The following is a 25,788-nucleotide window of genomic DNA, read 5'->3' as shown; positions in this document are numbered from 1 at the left end:
GTCTTCACTTCCTAGGAACAGAATCGTGTCATAGACCTGCCTGAAGGGGTCTAATGGATGGATTTTTAGACATTATATCAATTTCATTTAGTACATCTATGATCAAAGAAACTGACATGCTGTCCAAAAAAAGTGTATTTTTCCTAATAATAATTTTACAGAAACTGCCGAGCAATTACATATAAAATTTTTGTACAATTGTAATAGAACTGTAAAATAGAAGTGACTGAAAATCTAACACTTTTTTTTAGCTATATGTTGAAAATTGTCAACAGAGAAAAAAGTGAGAGAACCAAAAAGGTAAAATTAACCAGGGTAGAAAGAAAAATGTTTACTTTGTGTATGATTGTGGTTAGTTTCATTCACCTTTGGATTTACGAAAGACATTACATATACAACTGAACCTGAGGAAAGTTTCCAACACTCTGATGGAAATATTCAGTGTTATGTGATGTTTACGACACAACTGTCCATGTTGTAGTTGGTGTGTTGCCTGCAGCAGTGTGCGGCCCAGCACACTTCTCTCCTTCCCGCAGACACCAACAGGCAATCTTCTATCTCCACAGACTAAATGACAAGTCTATTTTGGAAAGGAGGCTGCGCCAAAATAGGCACGTCAGCTATTTGGCATCATGAGGTACCGGAGGAGAAACAAAAATAAGTGTAGTCAACCACCCACCGCAGGAGACTGGGGGGGATCTTCCACCATCCTGGATTTACAACCATTTCAAGGATATTTATGCACAAAAAAGCATTTAATGGGATTTGGAGCGCTACACTTGGATTAGGCGGACATCTGGAAAGGTCGACGGAGAGCTGGCGTCACAGGATTCACCTGAAGATTAAAGGTGAAAAAGAAAAATATATAACTGCTTTAAAGCTTATGTGTTGACTTAATAATTATAACGAGGGCTTAACCGAAGTCAGAGTAGCTTTTCATTACATTACAATTAGTAACTAACTTCTGTACGTTAATTAAGGGTCAGTCTCCCCGATTGCGGTTTGATTGTTCTAGCTGCAATTTCCCGTTAAGTTAACACCAGTGTTTAGTTTTTGGCCTGTACGTTAATTATTCGCTCATCTGTGCCAATATGCGCAGTATCGGCTTATTGAAAAGAGACACTTCGAGGACTTTTTTTTTTCGAAAGGTGGCAGCTTTATCAAACAGCCTATGTCCCTTTGGTTTCTACAAATGGCAGTGGACAGAGACAGGGTCTGACAGCTGAGGTTATTTTTGGGACAAGCAGTTCAGGCGACAGAGGTGACAAAGCTGGCAAATGTCACTCAGTGAAAGGAGCATATCAGTTCTATATGACCTTGTTACAGGGGAATTCATTTGTTGCTGTGTTATAAACGATCTTCATATTAAAAAGGCTGCGTGGCATGAAATAAATTCTTAAAGGTAGATAATGAATATCCGCAGAGCCAGCACACGTTATGTTGATACTTACTGTTACAGCTATAAATAAATGCCATTCTGTAGATTTATGTCTGTTCTCACGTAACATAATTACAGTATCCAGTATAAACATCATATGTGTGGGTTTAACTCAATTTCTTTCTATATTAAAGTGTTGTCAAGAGGTGACCTTTGTGCTACCATCCATTATTTGTTTTAAAGAGTTCAGTTATTCTGCTTCTTGGCATAATTATATTGAATTTTACAAACAAAAGTTTGTATCAGCAATAGCCTACCATTAAATATTCTGTGCAAAATGTTTTTAGTCCAAAGCAAAATGCATTATTTTATTGCCAAGTATAAATAGACTTTATCTGAAATGAAATGTCTTATTTATTGTTACACATTTTTTTACTTTTAATTCCTAACCAAGAGTTGTGTTGTAAAACTCTTCCTCCTTTCTCTAACTATAGGAACAAACGATGGATCAGAACTTGTTTGGAGGAGTCCCCAGGTTTCTCACCCGCCCAAAGGCATTCTCTGTGTCTGCAGGCAAAGATGCCACGCTCAGCTGCACTATTGTTGGCAGCCCAACCCCACGGATAACCTGGGAGAAGGACAAGCTTAACCTGACATCTGGGGGCCGCTTCAAGACTGTGGAGGATGGAGATGTGTACCGCTTGACCATCTATGACTTAACACTGGAGGATAGTGGACAGTACATGTGCCGAGCCAAAAACAGCGTTGGGGAAGCTTATGCCGCTGTCACCCTTAAAGTGGCCCTGCCCACAGAGATGCCACAGAGGGCCCCTGTTTTTATGGTTAAACCTACCTCTGCTCGCGTAGGTTTGGGAAACGATATTGTTTTCCACTGCCGGGTTGCTGCTTACCCCGAGGCCAACTTTGAGTGGGAGAAGGACGGGCGCTACTTGGGCGAGACGAACCGCATTAAGATCGTGTCTGACAGCGACAGTAGCACCTTAAAGATCCAGAGTGTACGTAACCTGGACTGTGGCACCTACACCTGTAGGGCCCAGAATACTGTTGGCCGTGCACATGCTGCAGCTGCTCTTGTCGTAGACTCTCAGGATTCCCGCCATCTGGCAGCAGATAAGAACACCTCCCTCCTCTCTCACCTACAGAAGCGCAGAGAGGAAATGAAGAAGGATATCTCTATCTATCGCACTCAAGAAAGCAGCTCCTCCGTTTCGTCCTCCTCCAAAACCGCTGATGGTTTGCGTCTGGAACATGAGCTGAGGGCATCTGTGCTGGCAAAGCTGCCCAAAGGTGTGTTCACCCGTACCTGCACAGTGACTGAGGGCAAACACGCCAAGCTGAGCTGTTTTGTGACTGGCCACCCTAAACCTCACATTATCTGGAGGAAGGATGGAACGAACATCAGCGAGGGTCGTAGGCATGCTATTTACGAGGACCAAGCTGAGAACTTCATCCTCAAGATCCTGTACTGCAAGCAGAGTGATAATGGTCTCTACACCTGCAATGCGACCAACATGGCCGGGCAGACCTACAGCGCTGTGTTAGTAACAGTCAAAGGTAAATAAGTAAAATCCCACATGCAGTGATAGCAAACCACATTGTTTTTCTAAGTCTCACAGAAGTTAGCTTTCATTAGAGACATGCATTGTCTTTCAGCACATAAAACACTAAGTCATGTTCAGTATTTACACCATCTTTCTACAATGCAGGGATTAAATGATACAATTACTTATTTATTTTGTCATTTTATTCATCTCTCCAAATAACACGAGAAGCCTAAAACCAACACAATGTCCTTCGTTGGGACTCAGCAGCAAGGCCCCAAGCCCATTCATTCTTACTGAAGACATGCCTCTTTAAATATGGGCCACTTACATGGTTTTGGTTTCATCTGGACTGAATCCTTTTCTAAAACAGCTGTAGTCTTTACTAAACATTTATTCATCGGGGACTGTTTTGAGCTGAATTTTGAATAAGCATTTGGTACTGTAGTCAATATTTAAAACACCACGATGGCGTATGAGTTTTTACTTAAACATAAACTACGGTGCCTGTTTATTATAAAGGAGGAATATATGTGTCACTCAGTAAAGAGTGGTGGTTAACTATGTGTTTTTATAGCAACATAATAAAAAATAGGCTACTGCGTATGTTAGGATAAATGTCTTGTTGGCAACTACTGCATAGGGCTTTAAGTGTTGTCCAGATGAAAGCTTAATTTAAACCTCTGAAAATGTGTGTAGCTTTTCACAACATTGAATTCTGGCTCATCCTCTTGATGGAAGGTGTTGTGTTGCATCTATTCTGCTGGTGATGAGTGGTTCACAGTTGCTAAGATGGTCACTCGCTTACAGGAGCACATTGGCACCACTGGTAGTGTGACTTCCTTGAGAAGAAATTGAAATTGTAGACTTTTAGATTTATGTCAGTTGTTAATCTTCATTCAATGATGGCTGTGTAAGTGCGGAAAAATGAACACTTGCTGGATTTAAAAGGAATGTTTGATGATAAAGGTGTAGATATTTTGGCCAGTTGGTGTTTAGCTGAGTGCAGTTTTGAGCTTTTTTTGCTTTTTCAACCTCCCATACAACTTTGAATGTTTAAGAATCCAGGCTACAATTGCTCAATGTATTTTCTCTTTAGAGGCGTCATAGGTGTCTTTCTCATAGTCCTCTTCTTGTGCAATTATTACATTTTTAAGAATAACTAATTCTAAACACGTTTATACCTGCGCCATGTTAATTCGGTCTTTAAATAAATTTAACCATTCTCCAAGTGATATTTATTGATTCGCAAATATTCTTGAACCTTTAATTAAGGAGTGTTTGACTGTGGTTCCTTGTTGCATACAGCCTGTATTTAAATTACATTCTTTATGACGTATTTTTGGAATTCTCCAAATAAGACACTGAACCCCTAACAGCTCGTTCCCCTCCCCAGCAATGCAGTGCCAGTCCAAGCCCGGTAGAAATTGGGGAGGGTTGCGTCAGGTAGGGCATCCGGCGTAAAAACTGTGCCAAATCAACATGCGGACAATGATCCGCTGTGGCGACCCTGAACTCATGGGATAAGCCGAAAGGAGAGTAGTAGTTTGGAATTCTCCAAATAAAACCACCTCACATGTCTAATGAAAGCTACAATTTAGGAAACATATTTATTTTCTGTCAGTACCTATAGTGATTTATTAAACTGTGTCTAGTTCTCCAGTAACTCAAAGTGAAGGTCCATGTGTTGAAACCTGGACACATTGCTAGTAATTCAATATGCTGCTTAGGCTGTTGGCTTAGAGCCAAACTATGGCTCTAAGTCAGATTGAAACTGTAGCCTTTCACATGTGAGTTTCACAATAGGTTATCTCTAAAGCTAGTTTCTATTTTTTCTGAGCTTTTGGAAAAATATATGCTCTAAAATATAAGCTGCTTTTTATTCCCCTTAGTACACTTACATATGCAGAAACATCACTGGGATTTTGTAACATGACGATACTGTGATTTTTTTCAATGTATCAGAGCCTACGGTGCCATTTAGGAGGAAGCTGCACGATGTGGAGGTGCAAGAGAAAACGTCAGCCACTCTCATGTGTGAGGTGCCTGTTATTGCCATCCAAGCCAACTGGTTCATGGAGGAAACAAAGCTGGAGCAAAGTACCAAGTATCGCATGGAAGAGGAAGGCACCTTGCGTTCTCTCACCATACATAATGTCACCACCAATGATGATGGAGTTTATATCTGTGAGATGAAAGAGGGCAGTCGCACTGTAGCTGAGCTCACTGTCTTGGGTATGATTGAGGTTTATGTTTTGTTTTTTTTTTGTCGTTCATGTTAAATATTTTCTGTGGGTATCAAAATGCTATTATCAAGTGTTACTGATGTGATAAAAATTATATACTGCTAAAACAAAGGAAATGTATTTGATTTTGTTAATATTGGGATCCAACATATACCTGTTCCTTGGAAATCTTCTTTTGTTTATATTTTTACTGTGCTGCTGAATAATGTTTGTTTTATGACATATCACAGGTAACGTTACAAAGAAGCTTCCCCGGAAGACAGTAGTTCCTGTCAGCGACACGGTCATTTTTTGTGTGGAGCTGGAGCATCCCTGCCCAGATGCATACTGGACCCGCAATGGGGAGAGGTTGAAGGAAGATTCCCGAATTACCATTGCCTGCGTGCTCAGACAGTACACACTTACAATTAGAGACTGCAAGGTAGATGACTCAGGAGAAGTAGCCTTTGTCGCTGGAGACTGCAAGACTTCGACTCGATTCTCTGTTACTGGTGAGGATGACCCTTCAGTCAAATGCAATTTTAAAACTACTTACAAAACCACATGCACGGGAGTTAGGGTTACTACAACAAGGTGGGTTGTAAATGGTAAATAGGCGCTTATATAGCACTTTTATCCAAAGCACTTTACAATGTTGATTCCCATTCACCCACACACACCAATGGCAGTGGCTGCCATGCAAGTGCTCACCTGACCCACTTGGGGTGTCTTGCTACTTCGACTTATAGCCGGGAGTGGGGATCGAACCACTGACCCTGTGGTCTATGGTCAACTGCTTTACCAACTGATTAAATGAAAAGACATGACATTAGTACTATGTTTTACATTTTTACATTTACATTTAGTCATTTAGCAGACGCTTTTATGCAAAGCGACTTACTAATTTTTATATGATTTTAAAAAGATGGACGATAGCAAATGACATGTTAGATGAAGTGAACAAAGAGTGTTAACTCATGCGACTGTGGCTCAGGAGGTACAGCGGTCGTCCACCAATCCCCCAGTTGCTGGTTCGATCCTAGGCTCCTCAGGTCACATGTCAAAGTGTCCTTGAGCAAGACACTGAACCCCAACTTAGTTGCTCCATGTGAGCATAGGCCATTCCCCCATTGGGTGTGTGTGATTGTGACTCTGAATGGATGAATGAGAAGCAGTGTAAAGCACTTTGGGACCAATAGATAGAGAAGCATCATATAAGTACAGACCGTCTGTCATTTAATGCAGATGCTCATCAGGATAAGTACAAGCTTTTGTTTTAACGAGTTGACTTGTTAACTACTCATCCATCAGATAAACTGCATGACGATTACTCTTTCTGCTCCAGCTGCTAGGAAGCATCCTCCTGATCCCCCAGTCGACGCTCTGGTGCATAACAAGACTGACTCATCTATCACCATTCAGTGGTCTCCTCCTGACAGTGATCGTCCCGTGCCAATCAAGGGTTACATTGTGGAGAGGAGGAAGGTCGGCACTCAGACATGGCAAAGGTGCAATGCTGAAGAAACCATTGTTTCAACAGAGAGGACTATCTCTAACTTCACAGAAGAAGCTAGCTACCAATTCCGTATCTCTGCTATGAATGAGTTTGGCCAGAGTCCCTACCTGGATGTGCCTGGAAGCTTCTATTTTGGTAAGACTGTTGTTTTTGTGAAATGTTCCTTTCATGGCTATGTGTGGTTGTTTTGTCCATTCAAAGGTTGTTTTCTTCGGTCTGGTTTCCTCTAGAACCCACTGCAGAAATCAGGAAAGGCCTGACAAATAGCACTGCAATATCTGGCGAGGAGTTCTCTTTGTCGGTGGAACTGTCTGCTGTTTGTTCTGGCTTCTGGTCTCTGAATGACCGCCTCCTGCGGAGTGGGGGTGACTACCTCATCACTAGGTCCAAGAATACCCATACTCTCCTCATCCGTGTCGTAACCATGGAAATGAATGGCGCTAAAGTCAAGTTTGTGGGTGGAGGCTCACAAACCAGTTGCATCTTATCTGTGAACGGTATGCACTTGATCATAACCAGTTAAACTGCAGCTATGGAAATGATCTAAATAATTTTGTAGTATTGTTGATTCTGTGTTTTTATTTAAAGTCAATTGGTATTTATTTTATGTGAGAAACAAGTTAGTAATTCCTTCTTACTTTTTAGCTTCCCTTGTCAGGTTTACTAATAAGCCAGAGCAGATGGAGGTGGTGACTCAGTGCTCAAGTGCTCAAGCCAGTGCTCAGCTGACAGCCGAGGTGTCGGATTACAACACACAGGTTTGTGATGGAACATAAATTTACATGTTTATTTGACAGGTTATATATAGATCACAATAGGAGGATATGACATTCAAGTTTACTATTATCCTCCCTTATTCATTTCTAAGACAAATCTCTGAGGAGAACTTTTACTTTGGAAATACAACCCCAATTCAAAAAACGTTGGGACGATGTGTAAAACAAAAAAAAAAATGCAATAATTTGCATCTCATCAACCCATATTTTATTCAAAGAACATGAACAACATGTCAAATGTTGAAAGAATTTCATGGAAAATGTATTAGCTCATTTGGAATTTGATAGCAGCAACACGTCTCAAAACAATTGTGTAGCATCCTCTCTTCTTTTATCAACTATCTGGGAAGTGACGAGACCAGTTGCTGGAGTTTAGGAGATGAATTTTGTCCCATTCTTGGCTGATGCAGGATTCTAGCTGCTCAAGTGTCCTGGGCCTTTGTTGTCTGATTTTTTGTTAATCGTGTGCCAAATGTTTTCTATTGGTGAAAGGTCTGGACTGCAGGCAGCACAGTTCAGCACCCAGACTCTACTCCTGCGAAGTCATGTTGTTGTGATGGATGCAGTATGTGGTTTAGCATTGTCTTGATGAAATATGCAACGCTTTCCCTGAAAGAGACGTTGTCTAAATGGGAGTATATGTTGTTCTGACCTCTATGTTCTTTTCAACATTGAAGGTGCATTTCCAGATATGTAAGTGTGTAAGCTACCTCCGCTATAGTCACTAATGGACCCTCATACCATAAGAGATGCAAGCTTTTGAACTATCTGCTGAGAAGCTGGATGGTCCCTGTTCTTTTTAGTTCACAGGACACAAGGTTCATGGTTTTGATTCATCTGATCACAGAACAGTTTTCTATTTTGCCTCAGACCATTTTGGATGAGCTTTGGCCCAGAGAAGACGGTGGCGTTTCGGGAATATGTTCACATTTGGCTTCTTCTTTGCAATATACACCATTAACTTAGATTTGTGTATTGCATAGTGAACAGTGTTCACAGACAGTGATTTCTGGAAGTGCTCCTGAGACCATGCAGTGATGTCCAGTAGAGTATCATGGCTGTTTTTAATCCAGTGCCGCCTGAGGGCCTGAAGTTCAAGTCCCTTGGACGCAGAGATGGCTCCTGATTCTCTGAATCTTTTGAGGATATTATATACTGTAGATGGTGGGATCTTCAAAGTCTTTACAATTTTACGTTAAGGAACATTTTTCTGAAATTGTTCTAAAATTTGTAGATGCAGTTTGTGGCAGATTGGTGAACCTCCCCCCATCTTTACATTTGAGATGCTGCACATCTCTGAAATGCGCCTTTTATACCGAGTCAGGTTACTGACCTGTTGCCAATTAACCTAATTACTTGTCAAATGCTCCTCCACTTGTTTCTGATTTGTGGCAGTTACTTTTCCAGCATTTTGTTGCACCTGTTTAAACTTTTTTTAAACGTGTTGCTGCCATCAAATTCTAAATGAGCTAAATATGTTCCACAAAATGGTAAAATGTCTCAGGTTCAACATCTGATTTTGTTTATGTTCTATTTTGGATAAAATATGGGTTGATGAGATTTGCAAATCATTGCATTCTGTTTTTATTTACATTTTACACATTATCCCGACTTTTTTAGAGATGAATTACGGTGAATTCATACACATATAAACCAAACTTGTTAGCACTATTGCTCCTACTTAGTAATGCTGGAAAAACCCTAGTTCTAACTCAGAGCATTTGAGTAATCTTAAATGTCAGTACTCTTATTTGTTCTTCAGGTCATTTGGATGAAAAATGGGCGGGAGATAAAAATGGGTAAGAAGTATGAATACATCTCCATTGACTACAAGAGGATCCTGATGATACACAATGTTACAGAAGAAGACGTGGGCATCTACGAGTGTGTTTTATCTGATGAAAGAATGTCCATACAACTTAGACTCAAAGGTAAACTTATCAAAGTCAAAATACATTTTCAAGTTTAATTCTGTTACAGAAGAAAATCATCTTTCTCTCTGCCATTGATTGTTAGAAAAGAGATGAAAAGGGATTTGTGAGTTTTTAATTATTTGCAGATACAATACAGTACTTTTAGAACAATGTAAAATCTATGTAACATTAACTGAAATCCCTCTAAAAGATCACATACTGTCTGACTATGTGATCTGCCTGTATTTGGGCTTCAGACACACACTGAGCCAAGTTCCCTTTGATGCTTTTGTGCTTCACAAATCAGGAAATTTGATAGATTTTTCTCTTTCTTTAGATGAACCTGCTAAGTTCTTGAACAAGTCAAGAGGTCCAATGGGGCTATCATCATCCCTTAAAGGAGATCTGGAGCTGAGCTGTGAGGTGTCTCCTGCCAGTGCATTCGTTGTGTGGAAAAAAGATCAAGTGGAGCTCATTGAAGACCAAAGAACTACCATCATCTCCAAAGGGACTCAAAGGAAACTCATCATCAAGAATGCCAAGAAAAGTGATGAAGGACATTACTCCTGTGAGACAGCAGCAGACAAAGTTACATTCCATGTCAAGATAAAAGGTAAGAAAGTATGATGCTTTTGTGGTACCGTTAAATGCAGGACTACATGTCGCACCCTGTAAAAACCTTTCCTTTCCATAACTTTATGTCAGAAACTCAAGCCCTAAGTGTCTTCTCCAACAAGGAGTCAATCCAGAAGGAAGTGAAAGCCACTCTTTCCCAAAAAGCAACTCTTAGTTGCAGCGTTTCTGATAAGAAGACAGAGGTGAAATGGTATAAAGATGGCAAGCTGTTGGTATCCAGTAGGGAAATATATTCAGAATCAAAAGGAAATACCCGTCAGCTGGTAATTGAAAAGGTGCAGAAGAGTGATGCTGGAGGGTATACCTGCGAAGCTGAAGGGGAAAAGCTGGTTTTCAACATATTTGTGTCAGGTAGAACTGCTTTATTTATTAAAACATATATCTACAGAAATTATTGTATCATATTTTTAATTTCGTAATTTAAATTGTCCCGAGAAAGACTGATAATGATTGCCTGGGAGAGTAAATTATTTAAAGTAAATAATCTTAATTTTTTTTTAGACATTTATAATCATGCTACATGCTTAAAAAGATATCATGAAGGAATTGTCAGTTATAGGTGTCAATAATTGGTGTTAATAACAGCACTGCATTTCTCATTGACATTATCTTTAGAAGCCCCGTCAGCCTTCTTCAACAAGGAATCAGTTGAGAAGAATGTGAAAGTCAGTCTGTCTCAGAAGGCCACTTTAAGCTGTGAAGTGACTGATAATATAACAGAAGTGAAATGGTTCAAGGATGGGAGGCCACTGACTTCCGGTAAGAAAATCCATGCCGAATCAAAAGGCAAGATTCGTCAGCTGGTGATTGACAGTGTGGTGAAGACGGATGCTGGGGAGTATATCTGTGAGGCCGGAATTGAGAAGTTGGCATTTAATTTGCATGTGGCAGGTAAGAGGGGGATTTTCAGTGTAATGCATTATTTATTGGCTCCTATTTAGTGCTGGGTGCATTAAAATGGCATCTAATACTTTTCATTTTGTGACGGCTCTTTCAGAGCCTCAGTCAGCTTTCTTCAACAAGGAGTCAGTTCAGAAGGATGTGATAGTCAATCTTTCCCAGAAAGCCACTCTGGGCTGTGAGGTTTCTGATTCAAAGACAGAGGTAAAATGGTACAAGGATGGGAAGCTCCTCACTTCCAGCAAGACCGTACATGCAGAGTCTAAGGGTAAAAGTCGCCAGCTAGTAATAGAAAGTGTGGAAAAAAAGGATGCAGGAGAGTATTTTTGTGAGGCTGGGACTGAGAAGTTGGTCCTCACACTCCAGGTGGCAGGTAAGGACTGAACGTATTTATATATTATCCATTGATTAATATATAGGTATTGCAGATATTATTTATTAGTGAACAGGGAAGTCATTCATCCTTCCTGTCTTTACAGAAACACAAGTCCAGTCTGCATTCTCAAACAAGGAGTCAGTCCAAAAATCGGTGAAAGCAACAATCTCCCAAAAAGCCACTCTGAGCTGTGAGGTGGCTGATACCAAAACAGAAGTAAAATGGTACAAGAATGGGAAGCTTCTGACTCCCAGTAAGAAAGTTCAGGCAGAGTCAAAGGGTAAATGCCGCCAGCTGGTGATCAACAACATTGACATGAAAGACGTTGGAGAGTACATCTGTGAGACTGCGACTGAGAAATTGGTCTTTAAAGTACAAGTGGAAGGTAAAAATTATGAATGAAAACAAATACATCACTACTTCTCTACTCCATTTGAAACCAAATGTTGTGAATCAGTTATAATTGTTTGGTGGTGCATATACAGCATGAAGGTTCTGTGACTGGATGGTGTGATATAACACGCAAACCCCCCCATACTGATTTAAACAGAATATGGAAACTTCACTTTAACTACACTTTTGTTACACTAGGTTGCTTGTTATAGAGATAAGCAAAAAGATTTTGTGTTTGAAATGGTGGAATTGTCTGCTGTGTTGCGGCCTCTGTTCGGCATCGTATTTGTCACAACTATTGGGCTCCATCATCAGCAGTGTAGCATTTGTTTGTGAAGCAGTTATGTTATCTCTTTGTTATGGTTTTAGGTTTCCTTAAATTTAGTGTTTAGTTAAATTATTAATGACATGTGCTACTGTTATTGCATATCCAGATGTAGCCGCCTAAAACTGATGCATGATTTGTGGCAGAATCTGTTCAGATGCATGAAAAAATGGGGCAACCGATCAGTGACAGTTTCTGTTTAGTCCAGGAGATCACTGCATCAAACCCACCATGTCTTCTGTCCTAATATCATTTATTTAATTCATTACTCAACATTGGAAGCCTGTCTCACCAATATTAACTGTGTAGGGACAGAAAACACTGCGTCTGACTTTTTTCTGTGCTTATGTTGAAATATAGTGACAGCTACTGGAGGAGAGAGGGGGGAAAAGAGCCACGGCACAAATAGAAAGTGACTAATTAACTTGCTACGAGACACCGTCTGTTAGTTTGGTTTTCAGTCCAGCTATGGACATACTTAAAAATGAGGCAGCATCACTCTGTCAGTGATTTCTCTTTTACTCAACCTTTCACTGAATGAAAGGAGAGATCAAGTGCGTATAATTACGAGTGTATTTTTAACATAAAAATAAACTATTTTCATCCAACACTCTCCTAGTAACAGATATGTTTGATTTGGCCTTAAAATTTGAATAATGTAATTAATTGATACAATCACATTGATTATGGTTATATACCAGCTCTATTTACCAGGTATTTTGCTATTTATGGATGAAATAACAGTAACGCCAACAGAGTTGTCCTTTGGCTTTCTCAGGAGAGCTGATTTTTTTTTACTTTTCACGTAAAGGGCAAAGCTTTCTCAGCTCCAATTCTACTCCAGTGGCTCTTGACTCCTCTACATAATACCACAAGAGGTCTGGACATATAGTAAATTAATATATTTACATTTAATAATTATAATAACATAAAATAGTTCCCAGAATTTCCAAAAGTAGAATGGGAGGCAGAGCCTTTAGCTGTCAAGCTCCTCTCCTGTGGAACCAGCTCCCAGTTCAGATTCGGGAAGCAGACACCCTCTCTACTTTTAAGTCTAGGCTCAAAATCTTCCTCTTTGATAAAGTTTATACTTAGTTATAATCATGCTGCTATAGGTTTAGACTGCTGGGGGACCCACCCCCCATTTTACTGAGCTCTTTTCCTTCTCTTGACCATCTCTCCTCTCACCCCACAATTGTCACCACTGTATGACATTAACTCTGTGTGTTTTCTCTGGTAGTTGTCTCTCTCCTTTTCTGTCTCCCTCTCTCTGTTCCTTTCTGGAGGTGTCCCCAGCTTTGGAGCTCTGTGTTTTCAGTGTGCAGCTACTGGTCCTTCCAACCTGCTTGATGTTTTGTTGTTGCTTTTGTTGCTCTTTTCATTTCTATCTTCACTTTCCACTCACCCAAACCTGTCAAGGCAGATGCCCACCAACCCTGAGCCTGGTTCTGCTGGAGGTTTCTTCCGTTAAAGGGAGTTTTTCCTCTCCACTGTTGCCTAGGGCTTTCTCAAGGGGGAGTTGTTGGGTTCTCTCTATACAACTTTATATTCTTGACTTTATTCTATAAAGTGCTTTGAGACGACTTTGTTGTGAATTGGTGCTATATAAATAAAGTTTAATTGAAAAGTTGAATTTAATTGACTATTTGAGTACTGACTAATAATCAGCTGACAAATGGCTGTCAGCCAGATAAGCGGCAAAATTCTAGTCTGCTGCATCTGTATTTGTGCTTAATGTTATTTGTTGTGGGTTTTTTGTTTTTAACTCAGTTAGTCTGAGTTATTATTTATAATAACTGAGTTTATTATAATCTGAGTTATTATTTATAATAACTGAGTTTATTGTAATGTGAGTTATTATTTATAATAACTCAGACTAACATAAGAGTTTATTATTCATTTTTTTATTATTTAATTTTTGCTTGTCTATTGATATTTTGTTGGATGTTTTTTCCTTTTAATTCTGATAAAAAAGCGGTTGCACAGCATTTTTGGAAGTTTTTGAAATCACAATATCTTCATTTATTACTTTTTCAGAAATTCTGCCTAAGTCAGCCTTCTCCAATAAAGATTCTATCCAAAAGGAAGTGAAAACCACTGTTTCTCAGAAAGTCACCTTGAGCTGTGAGGTTTCAGATTCAAAGACAGAGGTGAAATGGTACAAGGATGGCAAACTGGTGACTTCAAGTAAGACAATCCATGCTGAGGCAAGGGGGAAAAGTCGCCAGCTTGTGATTGACAACGTGGAGAAGAAAGATGCTGGAGAATACACCTGTGAGGCTGGGAATGAGAAGTTATTTTTTAAGATACAGGTGGCAGGTAGGGGGAATAAAATATTCTTATGTCTGGTTATTCTGACTTAAAGCTTTCATTTGGGACCATGTTTTTTCAGGTTGACTGATATGTTGTTAGTTGCTTCATCGAACTTGCATTTTCTCTGCAGAAGCACTCGCTGGCTTCTCTAACAAGGAGTATGCCCAAAAGGAGGTTAAAGCCACTCTCTCGCAGAAAGCCTCTTTGAGCTGTGAGGTTTCAGATTCCAAAAGAGAGGATGGCAAGCTGCTGACGTCCAGCAAAGATCTACACATGGAGTCAAAGGACAAGAGTCATGAGGTGGTAATTGAGAAAAGGGAGAAAATAGATGCTAGAGAACACACATGTGAGGCTGGATCAGAGAAATTGGTGTTTGAGCTGCATACTGCAGGTGAAATACTTTTCAAATGTTTATTTTTCCACAAGATAGATAGTTCACTTTAACATATCACTAAAATGATGTCTTACCATTCTGTAGATGCAGCTGTCAGGTTCCAGAAAAAGCCTGTAAAAGACACATGTATTGTTCAGGCAAGTGAAAACGTTGTTCTGACCACTGAACTGACCACAGAGAGTGGCAGTGTGAAGTGGCTTAGAGATGGCGTGGAGATCAAGGAGAGCAGCAAGTATGAAATGAAAAAAGAGGGGCATTTGCATACGCTGATCGTTAAATCCACTGAAGCCAAAGACAGTGGATCATACTCATGTCAGACTGCTGATGACAAACTGGAGTTCAAAGTTCAGGTTAAAGGTTGGTTGAAGAAAAGTTTGTATTTTATTTGACCATTCATGTATACTCTGCATTATATTTATGTATAATCCAGATGTGAGATATTGTTTTGATGTTCTTACTCTTTTTCATTTCAGATTCAGCTTTGAAGTTTGTTGTGCCTTTGAAATCTGTTAATGTGGAGTTAGGAGGTACACTTAGCCTGATGTGTGAACTAAATCAAGTCTTAGGGGATGTTGTCTGGCACCATAATGGTCATGAGATTAAACCTGGAGGCAGGTACTGTGTCCGGACAGATAGTGCTAAGAGGTTCCTCACTGTGACTGGCATGAGTAAGGAAGATGAAGGAGAATACAGCTGTGAATGTAGAAATGACAAGACTTTTGCTAAAGTATTTGCAAAAGGTAATTAGATGATTAATAACATTGGAATCTACAGCAAACAGAAATACTCAGATTCAGGATGGAAGTATCAGTTTATTCATTTGATGTAACTTGTTTCTTTCAGCACCACGAGTAGTGAGGTTGACTAATAAACTAAGCAATGTTGCTGCAATGGAGGGAAAAGAGGCCATTTTCAAGTGTGTTGTCACTCCAGCGGATGTCAACGTTAAATGGTTCCACAACAGTATTCCCATCACAGCTGGGCCTAAGTATAGGGTTGAACATGGTGGCAACAGTCATTCACTCACCATCACCTCTATCACACAAAAAGATGCTGGAGAGATAAGTGTTGATGCAGAAGGCAAAACCTGCAAAGCTCTCCTACAAGTGCAACGTAAGAATTTGCATTTATTTTTAAATATCTTTTGTACTAAGTGTCCTACATAATGTAATTTTCTCATTAATGTCATTATCTGATTAACAAACTAGATGAGCCTGTGACATTTAAGAAGAAGCTAGAAAACCTGACAGTGGCCGAGCAGAGTGAAGCCAGATTGGAGGTGGAGCTCAGTAAGGCATCAGAGGAAGTCAGGTGGATGAAAAACAGTGTGGTGCTGCAGCCTATAGGAAATGTGAAGATTCAAGTAGATGGAACCAAGCAGGCTCTTGTGTTCAGAAGTGTGGCTTATGCTGATCGTGGAATCTACTCCTGTGAAACTCTGGATGACAAGACTCAGGCCAAACTCAAAGTAGAGAGTAAGACTTCAAGACCCCAATCCCCACCAACTATGTCTTAACCTTCTCGTGAAGGGTTTTAATTACTGACCTTCCGGACACTTGTCAAATCAGCATGAATACAGTGCATTTAGAAAGTTTTCAGACCCCCTTTACTTTTTCAATTTTGTTGAGTCTGTTACTACAATTGTTTAAATAAGTTTGTCATTACCCCATAATGACAAAGTAACAAAAGAATCTTAAAATTCCAAATTAGTTAATGTTTTTACACAATATTCAAATATTTTAAACGCACCTGTACCTTTTGAATACATTTTTTAATCTTCCTTATAGTGAAGAAGATCCAGGTAACAAAGGGCCTAACAGAAACCAAGGCACATGAGACAGAGATGGTAACACTTGAGGTCGAACTCAGTCAGGCTGATGTTGAAGGCTCCTGGACAAGGGATGGGGTCCGGTTAAAGTCAAGAGGGAACTGCAGTATCACAACTCTTGGAAAGAAACACACCCTTACATTGTCCAGTTTAAAGAGAGAGGATGCAGGAACTATAGCCTTCCAAGCAGATGAAGTCCATACATCTGCTAGATTGATTGTCACAGGTAAGGCCTGCTTCCTGACCTCAGATTTTGTCACAGTCTTTGCTGACTATGCTTAATTTATCAAACAGTACCAATTCTATCTCTAATGTTACATCATGCTAGATTTCACACACACTGTAGTCTGTGGACACTTTTGTCTCAAATGATTGTGCATTCACAGAGCCCCCTGCTATGATCACTAAACCCATGATGGATATCAGTGTTCCGGAGAAGGAGAAGGTTACGTTTGAATGTGAAGTGTCCAAAACCAATGAAGATGTTAAATGGTTCAAGGTGAAAAAATTACTAAGCTAGCTACTGGTCCACATAATCCAAATCTTTACACATTAAAATAAGAAGATTAAACACTAAGTACACCTGTAACACCCCTCCCCCCCAAAAAAACTTTGTAGGGTGAAGTGGAACTGAAACCAGGGAAGAACGTTGCTATTCATGCCTTGGGCCGAAAGCAGACTTTGGTCATCAATAAATGCACCCTTGAAGATGCAGGCACTTATATTTGTCGCACTCCTGCTGATAACACATCTGCGAAGCTCACAGTTCATGGTAATAATTTAAGTTTAAGTTTAGTTATTTTTGTTTTTTTAGTTCATTTCATAATTTAAGCCACAGAGCAAACCCATCAGTCAAGTATCAATAATGATAAACAGTTCCAATTTTTTGTAAATGACCGTTGGTGCTGACAATATTAATGTGTTTTCCTTGCAGCCAGAGATATCAAATTTATTAAGAGGCTGCAGGATGTAGAGGTGGTGGAGAAGGAGAGTGCTACATTTGTCTGTGAAATCTCACATGATGAAGTAGATTGCCAGTGGTTCAAAGGAAGTACCAAACTCAAAGTCAGTGACAACATCAAAATGAGACAAGAGGGTAAGTGTAATTTATCTGAATTATGACCCTAATACTGATGTTTTGTTACTACAAGTAATATATTTTTCATTCTAGGCAGAAAATATGTGCTTCTGTTTAAGTGTGTTTCCCCAGAAGATATGGGTGAGATTAAATTTACAGCTGACAAGGCCTCTTCAACTGCAAACCTTAAAGTGAAAGGTAAACTAATTCAAATGTTTTGGACCAAAACCATATAAAAGCATATACACTACTGTATATATTGTTGCATTGAGACATTTACTATTATGGAACCATTATGTACAATTTTCAGATGCAAATACATACATACATCTATATTGACAGAGGCTGTCAGAAAGTTGTAAATATTTTAATAGCCCTGCACGTCACATGAAAAATTCAGCAGTTTTTTAAAAAACTGACCTTAACATATTAACTGGTTCTCTTTCATAGAATCAGTTTCGTGTCTCACATTGGGAACGCGTTCAGCGTGACCTCATCAGAAGCTCCTATTGCACACTGGGACTAAGCATATCAGTATCAAAGAGGGATATATATATATATATATATATATATATATATATATATATATATATATATATATATATATATATATATATATATTATTATTTATTTTTTTTGTCCTTTCGGCTTATCCCGTGAGTTCAGGGTCGTCACAGTGGATCATTGTCCGCATGTTGATTTGGCAGTTTTTACGCCGGATGCCCTTCCTGACGCAACCCTCCCCAATTTCTACCGGGCTTGGACCAGCACTGCAGAGCTGGGGAGGGGAAACAGCTGTTGGGGGTTTCAGAGACACTTCGACCATTATATTATATTATATTATATTATATTATATTATATTATATTATATTATATTATATTATATTATCTCTCTTGAGCCAGCTGTCTCTCTGGGACCTAGCTTAACTGTCCAAAGCGTTCCCAATGGGAGATGCTCACTCATGCTACTCAGAGAACCGTGGTTATGTAAATAACCTAAAATTTAGTGAGATAAACTACATTTTCTGGGTTAGAATTATTTTCCAGGGAGTTTTCTTGATTGATTATAGGTAAGAATCTGTGTAATTGTCTGTATATTAAAGAAGTATATATTATAAGCACACAGTGCTGCCAGTTGACCACAAGTTGCTGTGATTTCACGTTGTTAATGACATCACCACATGTTGTTGATTACTTATAGACTGTTTGAGCGCAAATGACTGGATCAAAGTAATTCCTTTTTAATGTTTTATATCAGTCTAGGTTTAGTAATTTGCTTTAGCAAGCATTTAAAAATTTGAAAGCTGTGAAACATCAAAAGCATTAATATGCCTTTACACTACAGCCACATTTGCTCTAGGTTTAACGTAGTTTTCATCTTCTGTTATCGTTACTGTAGAGCTACCTGTAAGGTTTGTGAAGAAACTCAGGGACAAGATAGCGATGTATAAGCATCGTGGTCATCTTGAATGCCAGGTGTCACGTGCCAGTGCAAAGGTGAAATGGTTCAAAAACAAGACAGAGATCAAACCCAACAAGAAGTATGAAATTAAAAGTGAGGATGTCTACCGTAAGCTCACCATCAACGATGTCGACTCTGGGGATGAAGACACATACACCTGTGATGCCACTGATGACAAGACATCCTGTAAACTGCTAGTGGAAGGTAACGTAGTTGAACATGACAAAAGTTAATTGCAAACTTAGAGTCGGGTTTAGCAGACTTTTAAATACATGCTTAAAATAGGCCATCAGACCCTTTGTCAGTGGGACAATTAGCAATATCACTAAGCTGAAAGGACAGGAAAAAAAACATATGCTTAAATGACAGGGAAATTATTTACACAACTATCTTATCACTGCAGGTGAAGTTACTTGTGCAGGTGTTTTCAATTATTTCAATGTATTAGAAATCTGCACACATTAATATTTGATAAATGTGAGATAATTACAATAAAAGATTAATGACTAAACCTATTCAGTACAACATTTTGACATGTCACAGTACATGTTGAAAACAAATGTGGTTCATTGACGACTACCTTACCAACTGAGCTGCAGTTGGCCCTACAATAAAATAACTGCTCAATGTACAATGCTGAATGTACAATAACTGTTACATGCCAATACTAAGCGTATTGTAATTGGATCGGATTAGGACCTTAAAATGGCTAAAGCATTAGCATGGACCTTCACTGGAAATCTTTATTACCTTTACATTAGGCCATCATAGAATTGACTTCTAACAAAACTGTTCTCTCACTCTGACCTTTCCAGAGCAGTCCATCAGCATTGTGCGAGAGCTTAGTTCAGTAGACGTAACAGAACCCTTTGCAGCTGTTTTTGAAGTTGAAATCAGTATGGAGCTGGTGAAACCTCCTATATGGACTCTGAATGGAGTTCCTGTGCAGGAGAGTGCTGATGTTGAAATGGAAAACGAAGGCACTCTGCACCGTCTTACTTTTAAAAAGGCCAAAGCATCAATGTCAGGACCTGTGCAGTTTACAGCTGGGAAGAGTAAATCTGTTGCCCAACTTACAGTCAAAGGTAAATGTTTTCAACTACGTGTTTACAATAGTTGGTTATAATCAGTTGTATTTTGCAAATTTTCTATAACCGAATATATCCAGCAAGATCTTTTTGATCTAATCAGACAATGTTCCTCGTGTTTAGAGCGTCCACTTGAGATTGCAGAGCCCATGAAAGATGTAAAGGCAAAGGAGAAGAGCTCAGCCATCCTCTCCTGCAAGTTCTCTGCGTCACCCAAAGAGGTTAAATGGTTCAAAGGTGATGTCGTTTTGGCAATATCAGAGAAGTATAACATGAAGCAAGATGCCACAAGGGCTCAGCTTACTATTCATAGACTCACTGAGGAAGACAGCGGAGAATACCACTGTCAGTCTGGACCTGCTGACACAAAAGGCATCCTTATTGTTGAAGGTACAGCATGTGCCTTAAATCCGACAGAAAATATAGCAGTAATGCATTAGGTTTTTAAAACATCACATGAGGCCATTTGTTTTACAATGGTTTTGGACTAAACTGATCTTGATACTTAAACAACTGTCTTGATTCTTTTGTTTAGCGCGTGAAATAAGTATCACCAAGCACTTGGCTGACACAGAGGTTGATGAAGACAGTGATGCAGTGTTCACATGTGAGATTAACTATGCAGATGAAGAGGCACAGTGGCTTCTGAATGACAAAGTACTCTTCACTAATGAAGTTAACACGATTACTCAAGAGGGGAAGTTGCACAAGCTCACCCTGAAGAACTTGGCTCCTCAGGACGGAGGGACTATCACTTTCCAAGTGAGGAAGCTGAAAGAATCTGTCACACTTAAAGTTAAAGGTAAGGTTTGTCTAAAACAAAAGATATTTTTCAAGTTTGCATTTCAAGAAACAAGTTTAGTGCCAAAAGCCAGAAATATATAAAATATGATTGAGGGATTCCGTGGTAAATGGTTTAATAAGGCTTAACTCTGTCAAATGATAATAAATATATCCTCATAAGCCATCCATTGCTTTTTCAATTGCCCCACAGAGAAGCATGCTGTGTTCCTCAAGTCTCTAGATGATGTCATTGGTGAAGAGAAAGGAATGATAACTCTGGCATGTGAAGCTTCTAAGCCCAGGGTTTCTCCCACATGGAGAAAAGAACGGAAAGTCTTGAAAGCTGGAGCAAAGTATGAGCTCCTCCACACAGGCAGGTGTTTGGGACTGATCATCAAGGACCTGACGAAAGACGATGCTGGAGAATACAGTTGTGATCTTGGAACTGAAGTTTCTAAAGCAAAGGTCACTGTAAGAGGTTAGACCTGCAGTTTAACAACACTGTAGTTCTTACATACAGGTTTGTTTTGTACCTCACCACCTTCTGTTCTCTGTCCCTAATTTAGAGATTGGGATTGGTATTACAAAGTGGCTGAAGTCATCTGAGGTGAATGAGGGAGAAACGTGCAGCTTTGAGTGCATCCTCTCTCGTGAGAGTGGAGATGAGAGCTCCTGGACTCTTAAGGGCCAAACCATTTCAAATGGAGGCCGTTTTAAAATCACAAATAAAGGCCGCAAATACATGCTGACCATTAGGGATGTCACCCCTTCTGACGCTGGTGAGGTGGTCTTCAGTATTAAAGGCCTGAGCTCTAAAACAACATTAACAGTTGAGGGTAAGCTATGTGCTTAAAAAAGTGACCTAGGCAAAGTTACCAAAATTGTATTTGTTAAAGTTAACATGTTATTTTTTTTCTTGTTGCAGGCAAAGCTTCATCTCTGTCAAAAAGCCTACAGAATATTAGTGTTGTTCAAGGGGAAGATGCTGTGTTTACCTGTGAGGTGACACAGGCTAGTTCTACTGTAAAATGGGCCAAGGATAGCAGAGCAATCACAAAGAGTCAGAAATATAACATCAGCCAAAAGGATAAGGTCATGAAGCTGACAATCCACAATGTTTGTGCTCAAGACTCTGGAGAGTACAGTTGTGAAGTTGTTGGAGGTGCAACAACAAAAGCCCTGCTTGAAATTAAAGGTTAGACTGAAATAACCTCCATCTTACTGCAAATCAGTATCTTTGCTCAATATAGAATCAGTTTGGGTGTAATTTTATTTTTCAAAACAACTAATTTGACTAATTTCAACTAATGTGACAGTGACTCCATTTACATTAACTTAGGTAACCAAGTTACTCAGAGAAATCAGCTTTCTCAGGTAATTGGGGATGGCGTTTACATGTACTTAAGAAACCTGGTTACTGGAAATCTACATCAGCGCATTCAGGAAGGATTCAGACCCCCTTCACTTTTTTCAATGTTCTTTGTTGCAGCCTGATACTACAGTTTTATAAATCTTTTTTTCTCATTAATCTACACTCACTTCCCCATAATGACAGAGAAATAGCGCATGTAAATAAGAATGTAGACTCTTTACTCAGTACTTTGCTGAATCACCGTTGACAGCAATTACAGTCTCAATTCTTGGGTATTTTGCAGCCAGCTTTGCAAACCTGGATTGGAGGTTTCATTCACAAAGTTGTTCCTAAGACACTCGTGTGTTGTCTTTACTATGAGCTTCCTACCCCGATGTCAGAAACCAGTTTTCCTGTTTACATGACAGCTAAGAAATCTGCTTTACTGAAAAAGCCGACTCTAACCAGGTTACTTTACGCAGTGTCAAACTGTGTCTGCAATTGTAACAAGGTTGTTGTGTTTTACAGAGCCAATCCATACATTCACTAAAACACTAAAGGACAGCCAAGCTGATGAGAACGGCTCTGTGACCTTGCAGTGTGAGACGGCACAAACCCCATCCACTGTGATATGGCTTAAAGGTCACACAGAGCTCAAGGCTGGAGGTCGATATGAGATGTTACAGAAAGAGAGGGTCTTAACTCTCATCATCAAACACTTGGAGAAGAAAGACACTGATATCTACACTTGTGATGTGGGCACTGCCAAGAGCATGGCAAAGGTGACAGTCAAAGGTATGGAGTTTGTATGTATACATGTACTTGTATGTATGTGATTATCTTTAAGAGTTGTGTTTAAAAAGTGTGAGAGAGTTATTGTTTGTTCATAAAAGCGAACATCTCAACCTTCAATTATTGGATAATTGGGTTCAAACTGCATTGGACAACTGGAACATGTTGTCGCCCATCAGCTTTGCCTGTAATCATTTTCTGTGGTTCACCACAAACCAACAAAATGCAACATTATGTTTTATATAATGAAATTATTGTTCATTTTTAGCCCTGCCTGCCAGTTTTAAAGAAAAGCTCAAGAACCATGACATAAATGAAGGGGAGACAATGACACTTTGCTGTGAGTTATCGAAACCTGCGACTGAAGTTCAGTGGAAGAAAGGCTCGGAAATTCTCAAAGCTGGAGAGAAATATGAGATGAAACAGAAGGACACCTTTTTGGAACTTCAAATTAGGAATTTAAAGGTTGAAGATAGTGGAGAGTACTCTTGTGTGTGTGGGGACCAGAAGACATTTGCAACTGTCAAAGTTAATGGTATGGATTCAATAAGTATTTTTATGGAAAGCTTTGTAAAAATGTTTTTATAAAACAAATGGTTATATTTCTCTTTGTCTTTGTTGTGTTAACTATTGATTTCAACCAATTTTGACACATGATTAAAAACTTGGTTGTACAGCATTACCACCTACCTTTGTGCACAAGATGAAGAGCCAGGAGGCTGAGGAGGGAGCTGACATTAGTCTGCACTGTGAGCTCTCTAAACCTGGAGTCTTGGTGGAGTGGAAGAAGGGAGCACAGGTCCTAAAGTCTGGAAACAAGTACCATATAAAGCAGCAGGTCACTGTGAATGAACTTGTAATCAATGCAGTGGTGCCAGAAGACAGTGGGGACTACAGCTGTGTGTGTGGAGCCGAAAGGACCACAGCCAGCGTCAAGATCAAAGGTAGGAAGAGGATTTTTTAAAGAACTGGTATTAATGCCAGGTCTGCCTGGCATTGTTAATGCACACGTGTTTGCTTTTGTTTTCTGTGTCTGTTTTAATTTTGGAGCTTGCATGTCATTATTGATTGAATGTGTTCGCTGTTTCTTTTCATACACTTTTATATTTTATGTTATTGCACAGTACTGTCCGTTAACCAGTTTATAAATGCTCAGCCCAGAAGACCACGGCCACTCTCAAGACTCTTGTTTATGTGTTTTGGTCTGCATTTATCTTGGAGTTTGCATGTCATAATCGATTGTATGTGTGTTTCGTATTCTGCATTTGTTTTTGTGGCTCTTTTACATTGTTACAACTAATAACCGCTCAGCCCAACCAGTGACCTTCAAACAGAAGTTGGAAAGCCAGGAGGCTGAGGAGGGAGCAGACGTTACTCTGCACTGTGAGCTTTCTAAACCTGGAGTTCCAGTCGTGTGGAGAAAGGGAACCCAGACCTTGACATCTGGAGAAAAGTATCAGCTGAAGCAAAAGGCCTTTGTGAACGAACTCCTACTCAGCAAAGCAGTTCCTGAAGACAGTGGGGACTACAGCTGTGTGTGTGGAGACCAGAAGACCACAACCTCTCTCAAGATCAAGGGTAGGAAGAGGAATTGCAAAGAGTTGGTTTTAATAAAATTTTTTAAACACCTTGAGACACATCAACTTTACTTTGTTAATGCAACTTGTCTTTGCTCATGTGTTCTGTGTCTGTGTTTATCTCAAAGTTTGCATATCATAATCAATTGTAATTTGTGATTTATGTTCTGCACTTGCGTTTATATTGTATGGCATTGCATACTACTGTAAGCTAACCAACTAATAACTGCTCAGCCCAACTAGTGACCTTCAAACAGAAGTTAAAAAGCCAGGAGGCTGAGGAGGGAGCAGATGTTACTCTGCACTGTGAGCTTTCTAAACCTGGAGTTCCAGTCGTGTGGAGAAAGGGAACCCAGACCTTGACATCTGGAGAAAAGTATCAGATGAAGCAGAAGGCCTTTGTGAACGAACTCCTAATCAGCAAAGCAGTTCCTGAAGACAGTGGGGACTACAGCTGTGTGTGTGGAGACCAGAAGACCACAGCCAGCCTCAGGGTCAAAGGTAGGAAGAGGAATTGCAAAGAGTTGGTTTGAGTAACATTTTTAAGCCATGTAGATACATTACATAAATATACTTTTGTGTTGGAGTTTGCGTGTATATAGATTGTGTGTATATATCGATTGCAAACGGTCAATGTTTGGCTTTTGTTTTCATACCATTTGCAAACTACTGTTCATTAACCAACAAATAATGCTCAGCCCAACCAGTGACCTTCATAGAGACGTTAGAATCCAAGGAGGCTGAGGAGGGAGCAGACGTTACTCTGCGCTGTAAGCTCTCTAAACCTGAAGTCCCAGTGGAGTGGAAAAGGGGAACACATGTCCTGAAGTCCGGAGAAAAGTACCAGATGAAGCAGAAGGCCTTTTTGAACGAACTCCTAATCAGCAAAGCAGTTCCTGAAGACAGTGGGGACTACAGCTGTGTGTGTGGAGACCAGAAGACCACAGCCAGCCTCAGGGTCAAAGGTAGGAAGAGGAATTGCAAAGAGTTGGTTTGAGTAACATTTTTAAGCCATATGTAGATACATTACATAAATACGCTTCTGTGTTGGAGTTTGCGTGCATATAGATTTCACATATATATTGATTGCAAATGGTCAATTTTTAGCTTTTGTTTTCTGTG

General features: G+C 39.7%; 1 protein-coding gene across 1 annotated transcript in view; it reads left to right on the top strand.

Annotated features, from left to right (window-relative positions):
• The first annotated feature begins 660 nt into the window (after positions 1 to 660).
• obscnb (obscurin, cytoskeletal calmodulin and titin-interacting RhoGEF b) overlaps positions 661 to 25,788 on the top strand; it is a 57,525-nt gene continuing 32,397 nt past the window's right edge. Inside the window, exons 1-37 of the mRNA XM_067474036.1 lie at positions 661 to 848; positions 1,873 to 2,953; positions 4,906 to 5,175; positions 5,417 to 5,677; positions 6,511 to 6,816; positions 6,912 to 7,178; positions 7,327 to 7,439; positions 9,220 to 9,388; positions 9,708 to 9,983; positions 10,076 to 10,357; positions 10,622 to 10,897; positions 11,004 to 11,279; positions 11,386 to 11,667; positions 14,038 to 14,319; positions 14,444 to 14,704; positions 14,792 to 15,064; positions 15,181 to 15,447; positions 15,551 to 15,820; positions 15,916 to 16,182; positions 16,495 to 16,761; positions 16,922 to 17,034; positions 17,154 to 17,307; positions 17,470 to 17,631; positions 17,707 to 17,811; positions 19,013 to 19,279; positions 19,891 to 20,160; positions 20,287 to 20,553; positions 20,699 to 20,965; positions 21,158 to 21,424; positions 21,513 to 21,782; positions 21,872 to 22,141; positions 22,826 to 23,092; positions 23,358 to 23,624; positions 23,767 to 24,033; positions 24,401 to 24,667; positions 24,901 to 25,167; positions 25,365 to 25,631. Coding sequence (XP_067330137.1) covers positions 1,882 to 2,953; positions 4,906 to 5,175; positions 5,417 to 5,677; positions 6,511 to 6,816; positions 6,912 to 7,178; positions 7,327 to 7,439; positions 9,220 to 9,388; positions 9,708 to 9,983; positions 10,076 to 10,357; positions 10,622 to 10,897; positions 11,004 to 11,279; positions 11,386 to 11,667; positions 14,038 to 14,319; positions 14,444 to 14,704; positions 14,792 to 15,064; positions 15,181 to 15,447; positions 15,551 to 15,820; positions 15,916 to 16,182; positions 16,495 to 16,761; positions 16,922 to 17,034; positions 17,154 to 17,307; positions 17,470 to 17,631; positions 17,707 to 17,811; positions 19,013 to 19,279; positions 19,891 to 20,160; positions 20,287 to 20,553; positions 20,699 to 20,965; positions 21,158 to 21,424; positions 21,513 to 21,782; positions 21,872 to 22,141; positions 22,826 to 23,092; positions 23,358 to 23,624; positions 23,767 to 24,033; positions 24,401 to 24,667; positions 24,901 to 25,167; positions 25,365 to 25,631 — 9,751 coding nt within the window. The 5' untranslated portion in view covers positions 661 to 848; positions 1,873 to 1,881. The remainder of the gene's footprint in view (positions 849 to 1,872; positions 2,954 to 4,905; positions 5,176 to 5,416; positions 5,678 to 6,510; positions 6,817 to 6,911; positions 7,179 to 7,326; positions 7,440 to 9,219; positions 9,389 to 9,707; positions 9,984 to 10,075; positions 10,358 to 10,621; positions 10,898 to 11,003; positions 11,280 to 11,385; positions 11,668 to 14,037; positions 14,320 to 14,443; positions 14,705 to 14,791; positions 15,065 to 15,180; positions 15,448 to 15,550; positions 15,821 to 15,915; positions 16,183 to 16,494; positions 16,762 to 16,921; positions 17,035 to 17,153; positions 17,308 to 17,469; positions 17,632 to 17,706; positions 17,812 to 19,012; positions 19,280 to 19,890; positions 20,161 to 20,286; positions 20,554 to 20,698; positions 20,966 to 21,157; positions 21,425 to 21,512; positions 21,783 to 21,871; positions 22,142 to 22,825; positions 23,093 to 23,357; positions 23,625 to 23,766; positions 24,034 to 24,400; positions 24,668 to 24,900; positions 25,168 to 25,364; positions 25,632 to 25,788) is intronic.

Source organism: Channa argus, chromosome 14 (assembly GCF_033026475.1).
Source record: "Channa argus isolate prfri chromosome 14, Channa argus male v1.0, whole genome shotgun sequence".
Classification (NCBI taxonomy): Eukaryota; Metazoa; Chordata; class Actinopteri; order Anabantiformes; family Channidae; genus Channa; species Channa argus.
This window is presented reverse-complemented; position numbering and strand designations above follow the sequence as displayed.